The 17,626-nt window shown below is 40.9% G+C and overlaps 1 protein-coding gene across 1 annotated transcript in view; it reads right to left on the bottom strand.

The window, feature by feature from the left end:
- TMPRSS2 (transmembrane serine protease 2) overlaps positions 1-17,626 on the bottom strand; it is a 396,349-nt gene that overhangs the window by 281,046 nt on the left and 97,677 nt on the right. The window contains exon 2 of the mRNA XM_044071951.1: positions 6,723-6,852. Coding sequence (XP_043927886.1) covers positions 6,723-6,852 — 130 coding nt within the window. The remainder of the gene's footprint in view (positions 1-6,722; positions 6,853-17,626) is intronic.

Raw genomic sequence — 17,626 nt, 5'->3', positions numbered from 1 at the left:
AATTAAGAGGAAATCAGCTCTCGGTACTTAAATTAATAAGCACTAACCAGGCATGTCTAAGGGTCAGCTCCTGGTGTTTTTCTCCTGTTCACCTGATGAATCTGGGCATCTTGATGTTACTTATATACTACACCCCTCCCCTAATTACCACTAATTAACATGATTAATTTCATTACTATATACTAAAGTTAAAGTTATATGCTAAAATTATGTTGTTTGTCTTTCGGCTTTTCCTGGTAAGGGGTCGCCACAGCGGAACTCCGGTTCGCTAATGATTGGCAGTAGATTTTTATGAAACACCGAGGTGCCAGCTCAACGCTCAACCTTCAACGAAGGCATGCCCATTTATGCATGCATGTCTTTCGTACGCTACCCAACTGCGGAGAGGACATGCAGACTCCACACAGAAGGCACTCCCAAGCCCAGCCGAGAATCGAACAGGAGAACCTCTTGCTGTGAGCTAACAACGCTACCACTGTACCACCGCGGCATACTATATGCTAAAATTATACTGTTCACTAAATACATATGCTACATAAAAATTCATTCACGATTTATGTTACTGCTCCTCTAGTATCCAAATATACTTGTTTAATCACTATAAATTTGTTTAAAACACATGTTAAAACAACTTCATACCATAAAACATTTCTTATTACATAAATAGTAAAAATAGATGTATATAACTATGTATAACAATATGTATGAAGATACGTATGTAGAAATAAAAATACACGTATAAAAATATTACTGTACTATGAAATTTATAAAACATGTAAATAAATAAATCTGTAACCATTACTTTAGGCTACCTCAACAAGTTTTTCAGTTTGAGGATGCAGGTGATAGAATAAACTTCATTTAACCCAGGTGGCAGACATGCCCTAGTTCGTAACTGCCAGCATAATTCCAATTTTTCAAGCATTAATATAAGTAACATCAATTGTTACGTGTTATTGCCTGAAAAAGTCTCTTCATAGCAAGAGATGAAAAGCACTTTGCATTACTGGATTATCGTTGTATTAAAGTCCTTCATTACGCTGTCCTTGTGCCTCTGTGTGCTTTTTGGATTCTACAGTTTGACTACTTTCCTGGTTTGTCTTTAGCTGCCTGATGGGTGCCAGGATCTGCCATATAACACATGCACTCAGGTCACTCCACAACAAGTACAAGTATGACTCCGTCATTGTCCATGTTGGAGTGAATGACCTGAGATGTACCTCCCTGGATTACATGAAAAGAGACATGGAGGAGCTCTCTGACCATGTCGCCCAGGCAGGTATGACACTAGCCCTGAGTAGCATTCTGGCATTGCCCAGAATGATACCACAGTACAAGGACAAAATGATTGACTTCAACAATTAGCTAAGATTCTGGTGTCATTCCAAGGGGATCCAATATCTGTCTGCCTGGGACGACATGATCGACAGGCCACGATGCTTTGCCAGAGATGGTCTGCACCTGTCACCACTGGGATTCTGAATACTGGCTAAGGCTCTTGCTGCCCTTATAGTGCCTTTTTTAGGCAAGGCTCAAACATCAAATGCACCACCATAGGAGACATAAACAAGCGAAATCTAAGGGTAATGCTACTCAATGCTAGAAGTCTAAACCTCAAAATGCACACACTCGAGGTTCTGCTTAAGATGAAGAACATCGACAGCTGTGCAGTAACAGAGACCTGGTTTAAGGCTCCAGAGAGCACCCCTGCATTACCAGGCTACAATTCTTATCACACCTTTCGGCTAGCCAACCCGGACCGAAATACTAAAGAAGAAGGCGTGTCCATATTCATAAAGGATATCCACACCTCCAGGCTAGTTGCTCGATATAATGCCTCCAAAATTATCCAAGTACAATTAACACTAGGCAAGACTGCAGTTCAGGTTGTAGCATGTTACAGATCCCCTGCCATGCCCCAGGACTTCCACTACATGTTTCTCGATAAACTGGACAATATTAAGATACAGCCCAGTACCCTAATTTTGGGAGATTTTAAATACCCCTCCATCAACTGGGAAAACTACTCATGTACTAACTGATTTGCCCAATGTTTTCTGGAATTCATCAATTCCACCGCACTGGACCAGCTTGTCCATACCCTACCAGGCAACATCCTAGACCTGGTCATTACCAATATGGGTAATAGATGCTCCATGCCAGAGGTCAACTCCTCGCTGGTCAGGTCCGACCACAAGCTAATCACCCTAGACATCTATAGCCCACCCCCCCTCCCCATTAAGGAAATCACTGTAAAAGACTTCTCCAAAGCCAGCTTCATGCTTCTTAAGTCAGAAGTGGCAAACTTCATTACATCCACACAGATGGACAATAGTGGCATAACTGCTGAATCATATACAACTGCACTGTATAAGCACATACACGAGTGCATGGACCGTGCCATCCTCAACAGAACCAAGACACTATCCTCCAGAAAAAGGAAGCCAATCTGGGGGTCCCCTGCCATAAACAAGCTCTACAACAGAAGGAAGAAACTTTTGCAGAAAAGAGTAAAATCCCTTGACTGCAGGAATTCCCTGGTCAGCCTCAGCAAGAAGTTGAGATCCCTCATAAAATCCTCCAAAGCTAGTTATGAAAATAAAATCACCTCAGCTTCTAAAGGCAACCACAAAGCCTTCTACAGCTATGTCAAGAATCTCAATGGCAACACTCAGATCTGCTCTGAACTACAGCACAATGGCACTACATTTACCGAACCAACTGATATTGCCAACATCCTGGCAGACAGGTTCAGTGCTAACTTCACCCCCCTCACCCCCGAAAAGGGCCCTCCCCCATACCAGATGATTGCAAAGCCCCTGAAATCACGGCCACACAAGTGAAGACTGCACTCTCCAATGCCAAGAACACAGCATCTATGGTACCGGACAACATCCCAGGCTGTGTTCTGCATGAACTACAGAACGAACTGGCACCCCCACTTAAGTACCATTTTCAACCATAGCCTCACTTCAGGCTTTGTGACTAAGGAGTGGCACACAGTGACAGTTATCCCACTCCACAAAGGGTGTGCCACCACAGACCCCGGGAACTACCGCCCCATTAGCCTGACGAGCCTGGTCTGCAAGGCCATGGAATGCCTCATCCTAGAACTTATAAACAAAGACATAGGTAACCTCCAAACTCTGGACTCCACTCAGTTTGGGTTTGTAAAGGGTAGTTCATGTCTCCTAAACCTGATTGACTTCTTCGAAGCAGTCACTAGAGCCGCAGATGAGGGTAAGGTAGTGCACACAGCCTATCTTGACCTCGCCAAGACTTTTGACACCATCCCCCACTCTGGTATTATAGATAAACTCACTGGACTAGGTATAAATCCTTATGTCACAAGACGGGTGGCCAACTGGCTCACTGACAGAACATACACAGTGAAAGTAGCCAACTCCAAATCAGACGTCAGACCAGTGACAAGTGGAGTACCACAGGGTTCGGTCCTGGGTCCTCTCCTGTTCCGTATCTACTTCTCTGAAGTCCAGGCTAATACAGCTGGTCTCTGCCTAATGAAATTCGCAGATGACTGCAAACTAGGAGCCATAATCAATTCACCTAAGGATGTGGACATTCTACAAAGAGGCATCACTGAGACTGATGCTTAGTGTCAAAGTCATGGCCTAAAGCTCAGTGCCAAGAAAGTGCATTGTCATCCCCTCTGGCAAAAATACTGTACCCATGAACTACCACATAAAGTATGATAAGAGACCTTGGGCACAGGTGGATAGTAGTCTCTCCTTTGATAATCACGTTGCCACAATAGTCAGGAAATCCTTCTATGTGGCACACCTCATCACAAAGGACTTCTCCTCCAGAAAAAGAGAGGTCGTCGTTCCTCTCTACTCATCCCTTATTAGACCCATCATAGAGTACAACACCCTGTTTGGTGCGTACCTTGCAAGACATCTGCAACAGCCGGAAAGGCCACAGAAATACCTCACTAAGAGGATTACCGGCCTCAAACAGATGCCATACACCGACTGTCTCAAAAAAATCCAGCTCTACTTGTCGCATATCGCAAAGCCATGTCTAACCCAGACCTGATGGACATGCTACACTTAATGAAATTCCAATCTCTCTGAGCCACATGCTCCAGGGACCTAAACCTTGTCACCACAATAAACAGAACTTGCTGGAGGGATAGATTACTGTCCCAGAGACTTCTCCTGCTCTGGAATACGCTGCCCATTCATGTCAAGCAAAGTTCCTCATTAGCCCTCTTTAAGAGAAATCTTGACAATTGGATGGGTAATAGGAAATTCACCCCGGGAATCACTGCTGTGGTTCTGCTCGACTGGGGCACAGGGAAATAATTTTCTTGGGTGGCGAAAACCAAGGAACTCGTTTGGCTAGGCTTGTATAGACCCTAGGGCCAATAGCCTAGTACTTACCTATGAACCTATGAACCTATGGATAGTCAGTTTGAAATTGCAATTATGTTGTACTTCTATGTACAAAGGTAATAGAACTGCTGTCACTGTAAAAAGGGAATGTTGATAAGTTTGTTGTGCCCAAATGAACTCAGAACATTCAGGCTGCAAAACTGTAACGGATGAAAAAAACTCAATAAATATGCTATACAACTGTAATAACACACTGAAAATTCTGACAGTCCAAACACGATTTCATTTTTTATAAAATACCACAGAATTGTGGTTTTAGCTCCTTTTTACTACAGATTAAGCTGCATCTGATAAGGTACAGTCCTTCTAACTGAGAGGAAATTAGATAAATTGTCTTGAAATAAAAGTTGTGTTGGTTACTTTTAATGTGAAGTATTTCAAAGTTCAAAAATAGCCCCCCCCCCAAACTAACTACTCCATTCAGAATGGGTACATCTCCAGTGTTAAGAGTACCATCATAAGAATGAAAAGTTGCCCATAACAATATGTACCTGGTTAATTCAAATACACCCACTGTCACATGAAATCCAGATTCACAATCATTTCCCTGTGATCAAGTGACCATTAATGAATTCCTTTAACACAGAGAAGTCATATGAAATTTTCCCTGTGATGTATTACAGGTGATTAACACAAACACAGACAGAAACAGCAGACAGACCACACACACACACACACACACACACACACACACACACACACACACACACACACACACGCGCGCGCGCACACACACACACACACACACACACACACACACACACACACACACACACACACACACACACACAGAGCTTCTGGCAGTTCAGATCTGTGATCTCTGATCATTTGACTGTGACTGTTAAACTTGTCAATGGTTACTTTCATACATTCTCTACAAAAGTTGTTTCTTACAACTTCTTAACCGTTTATTGAGTACTGTATAGTTATTGTTTTAGTAACACTGACTAAACGTGATTTATATAAATTAAGTATACCTTTATGTCATAATGTTTTGTTTTGCTGCTGAACTATCTGCCATCATCAGCTGTATCTCACCTTCACTTCAGCAGCATGATTGATTCCATGCACTGAGCCCATGTGTGGAACTTCATCTTCCACATTATTAATATGTTATTATTTACATTCTGAGTGCAGTACACTTTGGAGAGAGAGTTGTCACTGACAAACGTGAAACCTGTCTCATTCTTCCTCCAGGAGGATGAAAGATTGGACTACCCACTAATTACTAACATGAGTGTATTGTGACCTCACTCAAATGTGGAGTGAGCAGCAGCACTTCAGCAACTTCTGCTATGAGCTGTCAAACCACTGCGGCTCAAGCTTGGATGAACCAAGCAACTGTAAGCTGAGAAGGAAAGCTAGTTAGTAGTGAAGCCATCAATAACTATTTTCATTTTTTTATTAAAACATTAGAGTGTAGTACTTTTGAATATCATGGAAATAAAGATAATGACACCATTAGAAGGGCAGGAGCTTCCAGTAGGAGATATTGCTGTTTTCTTCATAAGATGTGTGGTAATCAATCACAGTACAGCAGTATAGCTAAGGTGGGTAAAAGGGGGCAGCCACCATGGGCGCAAAGTGTTAGGGACATGATTGGCAGATCCCAATAATTTTTCAGAGCATACCAGCATTTGAAATGAATGCCATTATTGTACCTGAAGAGAGTACCAAATTGGTGAAGTGTTCCATGTGAGACGTAAACTGCAAAAGCTGTTTGCTATAGACTTAAAGATAAGCGGTATAGCAGAGCAAGAGAAGGCACTGGGTGCAAAAGTAGATAGCTACACCGCTGTCAAGGTACATACAAAGGTAGCACCACTGGAGATTACTTCAGTTGTCAATAATATGGAACATATTTTCAGTGTATTAGGGGATGAAGTGCACATTGCACAGGCTTAAAAATCACAAATCACACTTTTTATACTTGGGAGCAACATTTAAAGGTGCTTGGGAAAAGCTGTTGTAAGAAGGACCAGGTAGCAGAATGGAAAGGAAAAATACCAAAAAGAAGAATTTGAAAACGTAGTGGGGAAAGTAATAAGACATTTAGTAAATATGTAGAGAGGAAGGATCGAGGTGTGACACTAACAGCTATGTTATCTACAACAAGAGAGGAGGAGCTGATTGCAAAACATGCGACAGCTAAGTTGCAGAGCTGAATATTATTATGGTTGGAAATGCAGGTGAGGATGCATAAGGAACAGAAGTTTGAATGATGTAAGGTAAGGGGAAGTATGTGATGGCCTATTACAGATACTGAAACATTTCGTCTAACGAGTACATGACGAGCTCACTGCTTACCTCAAGTATCCCAGCTGTTGACAGGCTTGCTTCCCACTGTTATCATTCCACTGGTCACTGCACACAGGCTTCCAGGCCTTATCCTCAGCTGAGTATATCTGTAACAGGAAGTTACTGCCATGTAGTCGAACTGCAAAGGATCAATCGTAGATGTCAACAGTGCATTAGATTAAGCCCATAGTATCTCTGTACTGGATGAATTAAAGAATAAATGAATGGAAGATTACATGTCAATCTGTCAAGACAGATGAACAGTTGTGCTAATAAGATGCCAAGCTTGGGGTACCACCCTGTTCACTGTTTTAACTGCTCCTTCAAAATTTTCCCTTTATTCTGTGCTCTCACAAAGGTAAATCTCTTCTACTCAAAACTGGGCACTTAATGAAAAAGGCCAGTAGACAGCCTCTCACTTATTTTGGAGGGGTTTTTTTGCTGTATTTAAAAGAACTTGGGAAACCTGCCATGCCAGTATATTCTATAAAATTGTTTGACATTAAAAAATTATGTTCCTTTTCTTAGCAGAATATACTTCACCAAGTTGTTGAATACTTGTTCTTACACAATGCACAGTATAGGTTTATAACAGAGCAATTTATTTTGCTATTTACTGTACCTACAAGCATTTGTTATATGTACGTGGGTACAAATTACAATAACAAGACAAGGGCATTGTTGACTGTCATTATGAGTGGGTAAACAAGATTACAATTCAGGAAATACAAACCAGCAAGACAGCCATGAAAGCTTGCTACCCAATATATATATATATATATATATATATATATATATATATAGATATATATGGATCACCTTCAGATGCCCGAAATCCCGACAACGCAAAACACCGAATATCATTACACCAACACACTACACGTAAACAACACAGTACACTACATAACATATCCACTATCCCTAACCCAAACCCTAACCCTAAGGTCCGACACTACCGCACACTTACCCTACCTGCACCCTAACCCTAACTCACTTACCCACCCCAACCCCAAGATCCGACACTACCGCACACTCACCCTACCTGCACCCTAACCCTAACTCACTTACCCACCCCAACCCCAAGATCCGACACTACCGCACACTCACCCTACCTGCACCCTAACCCTAACTCACTTAACCCACCCCTAAACCCACAGTCCCTCACTATCGCACACACCCTACCTGCACCCTAACCCTAACTCACTTAACCCACCCCTAAACCCACAGTCCCTCACTATCGCACACTTACCTGTCCGCTCCCCAACACTAAATCCCTCACTCTATCGCACACTTACCGAGTCCGTCGGGTTCTCACCTTGTCGGTCATCTGCGTTGTCGGTGTTTTCGACCCGTCGGATTCCGTGTTGGCGAAACGTGATTTCGGGCATCTGAAGGTGACCCATATATATATATATATATATATATATATATATATATATATATATATATAAACACATTTACATTTTGTAAGTTCCAGATTAACTTGTAAACAGAATATAGCTTTATTTATATTCTTTTACATTATGCTTTTGCAGTGTATTATAAGTATTTCTCAAAGTCTGTTTCATTTACAATACAGTTTGTTTACTTTAGTTTATTACCTTTTTTTATAATGGAAAGCTCTCATTTGAATTCAAAATTTTCTATGACAAAAGTTATAAACCAGAACTCTCTGGTTCTGCAACTTCATCATTATTTTAGAACATCTACTAAAAGAGAAGGGCATGGTCGTGTATTAAGACTGGTTTGGAAACTATGTTTTTCTACACCTTTACCCCTATTTCTCCCTTTTTCACCTTCTTCAAGAAATCTTGTCATTGTATATTATTAACTAGCTCAGAGATTATTGCAGTCTTGATGCTTTTGTGTCCTTCTGAGTTATTATAAAGGTGCTTTGCAATATTTCTGTCAATATTAAGACAGCAACAAAAATTATAAATGAAACTGAATTGAGTGGCTTAAATGAGAAAAGATGGTATGAATACTCCATATCATACAATAAAGGTACATAGATAGATAAAAAGGTAAAAAAAGTCTTTCCTGCTTTATAATGCTCTTTTGTGCAAATAGCATTAACTGCTCATTATGTATTATTTGTGTAGCCCTCCTATAGGCCGGGAGAGCCCTGTAATCATCCTGAATGGAATACAAATGGCACCAAACTGGCTTTCAGTTCTGAATGGGGAGATGATATTGTGTAGCACATTATAACCATTGTAGACCTAGTTTGTGTTTCAAAAATTGTAATGAATCCGTGACAGATGGGTGGATAGAGTGATGAGGTAGGGGGATGGGGCATCACTATGAGATGCAAATGTCTCTGACATTGTGGACTTCCAGCTCTTCTCTGAAAAGCCTTTCTCCAGGTGAGTTTACATTTCAGAAAGCTCTTACAAGTTTTTTTTTTTTTTACAGTTGTAATAATGTTACCTATACATGCCATAATTAGCTTTTAACCACAGTACAAGTATATATACAGCACATCAAAACATTTCTGATATATCAGACAGGCACTAGGCCACAAGAGGTTCACTGGTTCATAGATTCTTACTAGACCTATGGACAAGTAGCCATTCAAAGAACTCAAGCACAGCACCCAATACTGGAGGGTGATTAACAATGTCCACCATTAAGTATATTTTCCCCACATATACCAAGTGAAAATTTACTATCACCCCTCCAGCCCTCTGGATGACCTCTGTATTCTAAAACAGGGGATTCACTGGGATAGGTACCTGTCATGCCATCTCATGTTGTTGATGTAGCTGCATATATTTAGGTCTCTAGATTAGGTGTTTGCTTTACCACTGGTTCTAGTCAGGTGAAGGAATTCAAAGAGTGATGGGTCATTCACAATACAAAAGGGCTAAGCATATGGTCCTACAGCATGCATTCAGCAACCTTCTGAGGAGTCTGTTTATCTCACTCAGTAAAACTGAATGAATGGAAATGGAGTCAAACTCTGAAATAATTCATATGAAGATGAATGCCTTTATTGTGTCAGAGAGAAAACTGCAAGGTACTAGACCATCAACCAGATGATTGATGGTACACACCAAATGGTTAGGAGGATATATGTAACCTGATTACACTTCAGTTTAGTATGATGCAGTCATTAATTACATTTTAGACAGAAAGGGGGCCTTACAGAGAAGGTAGAGGGAATGGAAACTAGATTGCACCCTAAAACTCCTCAGAATATAGAGAATTCTGAAAATGACTTTCTATCTCCAGAACTTTTTTGACATTTGTTATTTCAGGTACTTGAGGTGCCAGAGGCTGAACCTATGAAGGTGGAACCTACAGATCATGTGTGTCTCACCAAACCTCAGAAGTGTTTCCTCTTGCTCAAGTATTGTTAAGATGCTGCATGACGTGGACAGAGAATTCTCAGATGGGTTTGGAAGTCTAAAGAGCCAAATGCAAACAAAAAACACTTAGGTTCATAGGCTGGTACTAAGCAAACTGCCATTGTGAGCCATTTTAAGCCTAGCCAATTATCCCTTGTGAGACTTGAGCCCTGCACCTTGTGTTTGTAAGGCAAACACCTTAACCATTAGGTCACCCTCCCACCCTTTACGTGGATCAGGACTTTTCAGATTCTCTGCACCAGAAGTGTAGGAGAGTAAAGCATGTCCTGAATCTATGAAAAGAAAGGAGATACAAAGTCAAGTTACGTTTCCCTCCTGGATTAATTTATTTAAACAGCTAAAACAAACAGAATAAATGCACAATGGATAGTAGACCTTAAAGAGAATATTAATGTAATGCATCCGGTGTGGCGAAGATTCCTTGGCCTGATTAATTTTTACATTATTAAAAACAACCGAGTTGTGTTTATGTTGAGATAATTAACTTTTTCAGATACAACCAAGAGGCAAAGTCTGGTCCAGCTGATTGCTGAGAAGGACTCAGCCTGAGGGTAGGTCCCTTCTAAATATTTTTGTAAATGAGGGCTTGACTAGAACCCTGAAAGGACCTGTGTCTGATCTGGACATGTCACACATTTAGATGGAAATGAACCAAAGTTATAGTGATTTTAAATGTTATCCCAGTGGGATTACTTGCTTTAGAGTCTGAACTTAAGGGCTATAAATTTTAGGCTAGTGTCCGGTGCAGCTGGAAGTGAGTTTGTTTCCAGGACCCATTGTGCTGATGTAGCATCTCAGTGTATCCCTTGTTTAGTTTAAAAAAATCAATAAATGAGTAATATTATGTATTGTCAGGCAGTGAGATGAAACCTTAGGACAATATTCAGTTCATTCAAGATGGAACAAGTTGAAATATGAGCTAAGACAAGCAGTGTCAATCTACACAAGGATGTGTAAGGCTGTATAAAGGACTTATGATGAACAGTTAAAGAGAAGACTGGCAGAGGTCAAGTCACAGCAAAAGCAGGGATAGTTGGAACCTGACTTCTGTTGGGAGAGAAAATGGAGCCCTTGCTGGAAGACATGTGGAGGTGAATGAAAAGTCAGGTTGAGGTTCTACTGAAGAGACTTTGAGGAAGTATTCTGAATGTGGGAGCAAGGCTGGTAAAATACTGACTTTCAGTGACTGGCCACAAGCAGCTGACAAGATAGTTAAGATGAGAAATCTGAAGACAAGGGGGAATGAGTGGGCCATTTCTCCTCAAGCAATAATGGATGCATTTTGAGGATGTTATAGAGAATGAATTAGGTAAAGTTTTAAGTGGGAAAGGGTTTGTGGCCAGTATGGAGTGTTCCTCTCTTTCAGAGACAGTGAAAGTAGAACCAAGGGCTCTTGTGAGGCTTCTAGAAGATTTGGAGGTCATTATGACTATCTGCTGACATATATCTTCAGGACAAGACTAGCACCAGAAGGTTTTTAATCATATGTAGCTCCTTCAATTGTTCAAGTATCTGTTGTGAACTGAGGATCATGGAGGTATTCCTGCTAATTTGGCAATAGGTGTTTCTTGCTTTCATCCCTAAACAAGTGAAACTTTTGGAGTGCTGCAGATTGTATATGCCCACTCTCTTTAAAGATGACTACAACATTTTTGCCAAACTATTAGTTGCCATATTAAATATATGGCCATCATATCTGGAAGATACTGATTAAATAATGTTTCTTACAGGGAGACATTTGTTAAAGCACAACTTCAAAGCTCTAGATGCTACTCATTACTCAAAGCTGGATAAAGGATTTGATCAATGCAGAAAAAGCATTTGATGTGACAGAGTGTGTACACCTATAAACATTGCTGAGGAAGTTTGGGCTTAGGAATTTTTTTGTTTCTTGGATATAGAAGATGTATGATTCTCTGACAACCAGAGTTACAGTGAATGGCACAGTGTCTAACAATCTGGATATCAGAAGGAGCAAAAAAGAGGGATGACCTATGACCCGAACCCAGCTTCTATTTTCTTTGTATATGTAGTCCATAGTACAATATTTATGAGTGAAGTTGAGCATGGGAGTGTATTAGGATGGAATATGAGGTTTGAAAAATGTCTCTGCATGGAGACAAGCTATTAGCCTATTAGACAAAACCAAAGGTAGAAGTTCCTTTGCTGCCAGAAACACTGAATTAAACAGAGTGAAGTTCAGGATTGAGCATTAATTCTGGTTTGCAAAAGTTTTGGTTGCCAAGTGATTGTCCTGTTAGGGCAGTGTAAATGCAGGAGGTTAACTTATCTGTGTATGAAAGTGTCAACATGTGCAGTGAGTTATAAAGCTTGGATCCTGCTGTGTTATTCATATACAGTCTTTCCTCGTGGCTGTAGAATGTTGGAATCTCAAGTGGATAGATGGGAATGACTAGGGCCTAATCACATGGTAGGAATGCATATTTTCCAGGCTTCATTTTCTTGGCATGGGCACCTCTAATTTTGTTGCCACAGTTTTACTGTCTGGATCTCAGGAGAATGCTATTGCTCCTCCTTTGGTCTCGGAAGGGCCAAAATATTCATTCAGATTTTCTGGGGTTTGCCAGATTTTAAGCAGTATAATAGGGCAGCTTTGTTAGAACACTGGCCTTAGGTGTTGTTAGACACCCCCACCTTAAGCATTGTTTGTAGAAACCCCAAGTCTGGAGCTGCTATGAAAATAACTTTTACCACATCCAAAAGAAGTACCAATGAGATGGAAATCTCTTAACCCACCAGTGAAATGTATGAAGGGGGTATGGGGAAGGATTAAGGAGGATATTGTAATATAGCAATAACCGATGATGTGGGTGTGGTATACTGAAGATTTACCCACAGTTGCTGTGGTTTAATCATAAGGGCGAAGCCCGAGTGATTAAACAAATACAACCGTGGCTAAATCTTCAATATACCACACCACAGAGTCAGTTATTTAAGAAAAAAAATACTTACTTTACTTACGTCTTTGTATAACAGTGCCATGGTGCTCTTCTGCTTTTCCCTTGATATCCTAGGGTGCTGCTGATGTACTGTGCATGTGTATGGGACTTGCATTTCCACACTTAGGCAGTACACCAGTGCTGTGTAAAGGAAGCAATGGAGAAAGGAAGATCTCTGTTACATTTTTTTTAATTAAAAAAAAAAACAAAAAAAAACAAAAAAAGAAGCCAGGAGACTTTTAACATACAGGAGAGATGGGGCAGAGAAAATAAAAGGCTAATCAGTTGTGTTTTTTTAATTTTGCATAATGTACCTGATTGTCCTTTCACTTTTCTTTGTGCCATCTCTCTCACTCATTTGGCTCTCCAGTTTTGTTTTTATTGCATATATTAATGGAAGAAAGTCCAGGTGACTGGACCTTTTTCCATTGGTATATGCTCAGATTGGTTGGGCTGTTACTTTTTGAATGCTAATAGCCAGTTATTGTATAATAATGAATTTCACACACAGTCAAAGTTGGATCAGTGTGCTCTCTTCTAAATTGGAATATCGGATGGCCGACTGGAAGAGAGAAATGGTCATTTTTAAGCAGATGCTGTCTGCAGCGAAGGAGCTTCCCTTTTCTGTAGAGCTAAAGATCGAGTTTCATTCTAGTGAAATTTTGTTATAGAACTTGTCAGCTTCATCTGAAACAGCTACTATAAAGTGTTATAAAGTACTGAGGTGACACAATGTGAGAAGAAACATAGAATGCTGGGTATGCATGGGGAAGTGAAAGAAATTATATGATGTGGATGTTCTGCAATGTTCTGGGGACAGATTAAAGAGGTGGAGCTGAAAGAAAGAAATAACGGATATGAGTAGAAATGAAAAGAAAGATGTTGTCTAAGGCCCTGGGCTGTATTGTTTACATCAACAGTACATGTAATTAATTACAGGACTTAAATTTGCTTGGGACAGACAAGGTAAGGATAGCCCATGCCTTTGTGAAGAGCAGATGCACAGGAACTAGTTAAAATACTTAATAATCTTATTAGACCAAAGATGAGATTCTGATGTCATGCTGGTGTGTTCATATGTATGTAAACCACTGAATGTAGTGGCACATGCTAAGGGACCAGATTTTTGTTCTAGTTATAGTTATCTCTCTTGCCCACAGACTCATACTTAACAAAGCCTTGTTTTGTTTATACATTTACCCAGTTATTATTGCAGATATCAGTATATTCAGCACTGTGCTTTTAGTGCCGTTATATATTAATCACAGAGTGCATTATGATAACTTGGGCTGGCTTCTTATTTCAGGAAAAGAAGGGCATAGGAATAAGGACTCTCACCCTCAGTATGTTATGTTAAGAACACTGTTCCTTTGCTTTCTTATGAACTGAAGCATTAGATCATAAAGCAATATCCAACGACGTGGTGTGGTATAGTGAAGATTTGCCCACGGTTGGTGTGGTTTAATCACGAGGGCAAAGCCAGAGTGATTAAATAAAGCCAACCGTGGGTAAATTTCAATATACCACAACCATGGAGTTGGTTATTGCTATTATACAATGACATTATTTAAGAAAAAACATACTTACTTTTCTTAAATAATGTCTTTGTATAATGGCGCATTACTGTTCTTCCGCTGGTTGTGGTACACTGCTTTCCTGTTTTGATGTACTAAGCATGCGTATGGGACTTGCGTCCCATGCATACCCAGTACATCAATGCTTAGAAATGGAAGCAATGGAGAAACGAATGTCTCTGTTGCTCCGTTTTTTTTTTTTTTTATTTGTTTAAAAAAATATATTTTGAGGACTTTATACCAACGGAAAAAAGTCCGGGTGACCGGGCCTTTTTTTCATTGGTATATTGTGGGATTTACAACGGGCACACTGGCCAATCAGCGTGCACATTTTGGAATATTAATGGGGGGGGTCATTGTATAATAGGTATTACCCAACTACCCTCCTCTCTTAGATATGCTCAAGATACTCTTAGAATTGAACAGCAGCATATTCTCATGCACTGTCTTTATATTATGGAACAGTTTGATCCAAGCTCTTGGATACAGTATGTAAAGTTAATTCTAATAGCTATATCAGTGACATTCTTATGAACGTAACCATGTGTGGGAAATACTAACTGTTTATGCTTCATCAACTATGAATTTGTTAGATCTGGATCCATCACAAAATGACTGCCTTTTCTGTTGCTACCAGTACTGTTTACTGTACTAATTTTGTGTTGTAAAACAGCCTATGTCATATCTAAAAAGGACTGAGTGTGGTTCAGTAGATAGATAGACAGACAGATAGACAAACAGACATTGATTAGACACATGCATGCATACTTATTCACATGCATATATTTTAGATCATGTCCACAAGTCATTAGCACCTTACTGCATGTTGCTAGGTTATGGTGCTGCAACTATGCAGTTCACATAGGTTCATAGGTGTGTATTAGGCTAATGGCCCGGGAACCTTTACAAGCCTAGCCCATAGAAATGCCCTGGCATTGTGCTGCCTGACATTAGTTCCCAGTGCCTCTATCAAGTCTATTCCATAGCATGGGCAGTCTTTAGGTTATGAACCTGTCCCTCTAGCATGTTTTGTTGATTGTGGTAATGAGGTCTCTGGAGCATGTGGTGCGGAGAGATTGGGATTTCATTAGATGCAGGATTTTTAACAGAGCTGGGTCAGACATGGCTTTGTAAGTCAAGCAGAGATTGCCTCTTAGTAGACGATATAAGATAGAGAATAGCTGGAGTTTTTTGAGTCTCTCTGTGTAGGACACGTGTTTAAGGTCTAGGATCCACTTCGTGAGGCATTTTTCTGGCATTTCCAGCTATTGCATGTGTCTAGTTAGGTACATGCCAAATGAGGCATTATACTCGATGATTGGTCTAATGAGGGAAGAGTAGAGAGAGAGAGATGATGACCTCTTTCTTCCTGGATGCAAAACCCTTGGTAATGAGATGTGCCACATAGAAGGACTTTCTGACCACAGTGGCAATGTGGTGGTCGAAGGATAGGTTGCTGTCAACCTGTGTCCTCAGATCTCTTATAATGCCTTCAGTGTTCAGTGGGCTCACATTGATGTGGTAATTAGTGGGAACTGAGTTTTTCCCATAGGGGATGACAATGCATTTTTTGGCATTAAGCCTAAGGCCATGGTTTTGACACCAATCATTGGTCTCAGTGAGGCCTTTCTGCAGGATGTCTACATCACTTGGGGAGATAATAATGGCTCCCAGCTTGCAGTCATCTGCGAATTTGGTCAGCCAGAGTCCCTCTGTGTTGGCCTGAACGTCTGAGAAGTAGATGCCAAACAGGAGAGGACCGAGGACTGATCCCTGTGGGACTCCACTCGTGACGGGTCGGCAGTCTGACTTGGAGTCAGCTACTTTCACACTGTGGGTGCTATCTGTGAGATAGTTTGCAACCCACCAAGTGATACAGGGGTTGATGCCTAGTTTGGTGAGTTTATCAATAATTCCTGAATGGGGAATGGTATCAAAGGTCTTGGCCAGATCAAGGTAGGCTGTATGAACTGCCTTTCTCTCATCCACAGCTCTGACGACTGACTCAAAGAAGTCAACCAGGTTGAGCAGGCATGATCTACCATTCACAAAACCAAACTGAGTGGGATCTAGAGTCTGGAGATTCCCTATATCCTTGTTAATTAGGTCCATGATGATGCGCTCCATAGCCTTACATATCAGACTCGTCAGGCTAATGGGGCAATAAATCCAAGGTTCTGTAGTCACTCCCCCTTTATGGAGAGGGATGACTGGAGCAGTGCGCCATACGGTAGGGACAAAGCCTGAGGTGAGGCTATGACTGAACAGGGCACACAGATGTGGTGCCAGTTCACTTTGTAGTTCATGTAGAACATATCCAGGGATATTTTTGGGTCCCATGGAAGCTGTATTCTTGGCCTGGACAATGCAGCTTTAACCTGTGCTGCAGTAATGCTGGGTGCCTGGCATTCCTCCAGTATTGTGATTGGTCCTGGGGGGGGAGGGGTAAAGTTGGCACTGAATATGTCAGCCAGTATATTGGCAATATCTGTTGGCTCACTATAGGAGGTACTATTGTGCAGTAACTCAGAGCAAACCTAGGTATTGCCATGGAGATTTTTGATATAACTATAGAAGGCTTTGTGGTTGTTTTTAGTGCCTGCCGCAATTCTCCCTTCATAGCTGGCGTTAGAGGTTTTGATGAGGGATCTCAACTTTTTGTTGAGGCTAATAAAGGAGTTTTTCCAGTCTTGGGACTTAACCTTTTTCTGCAACGGTTTCTTCCTTCTATTGTAGAGTTTATTAATGGCAGGGGACCACCAGATTGGCTTCCTTTTTTTGGAGGAGACTGTCTTGGTTCTGTTGGGTATGGCTAGTTCCATGTTCGTACAGTGCATTGGTGTATGATTTGGCAGTCATGCATCTATTTTCCATTGGCATGGGTGCCGTGAAGTTAGCCACCTCTATTTTTTTAGGAGCCCAAAGTCAGCTTTGGAGAAGTTTTTTATGGTGATTACCTTTGCGGGGGGTGTGGGTGAGATGTGGATTTCCATGGTGATGAGTTTGTT

This window comes from Protopterus annectens, chromosome 5.part0 (assembly GCF_019279795.1).
Source record: "Protopterus annectens isolate FY-2018-M chromosome 5.part0, PAN1.0, whole genome shotgun sequence".
Classification (NCBI taxonomy): domain Eukaryota; kingdom Metazoa; phylum Chordata; order Ceratodontiformes; family Protopteridae; genus Protopterus; species Protopterus annectens.
Note: the sequence above shows the minus strand (reverse complement) of the source record. Positions and strands in the feature narration are given on the sequence as shown.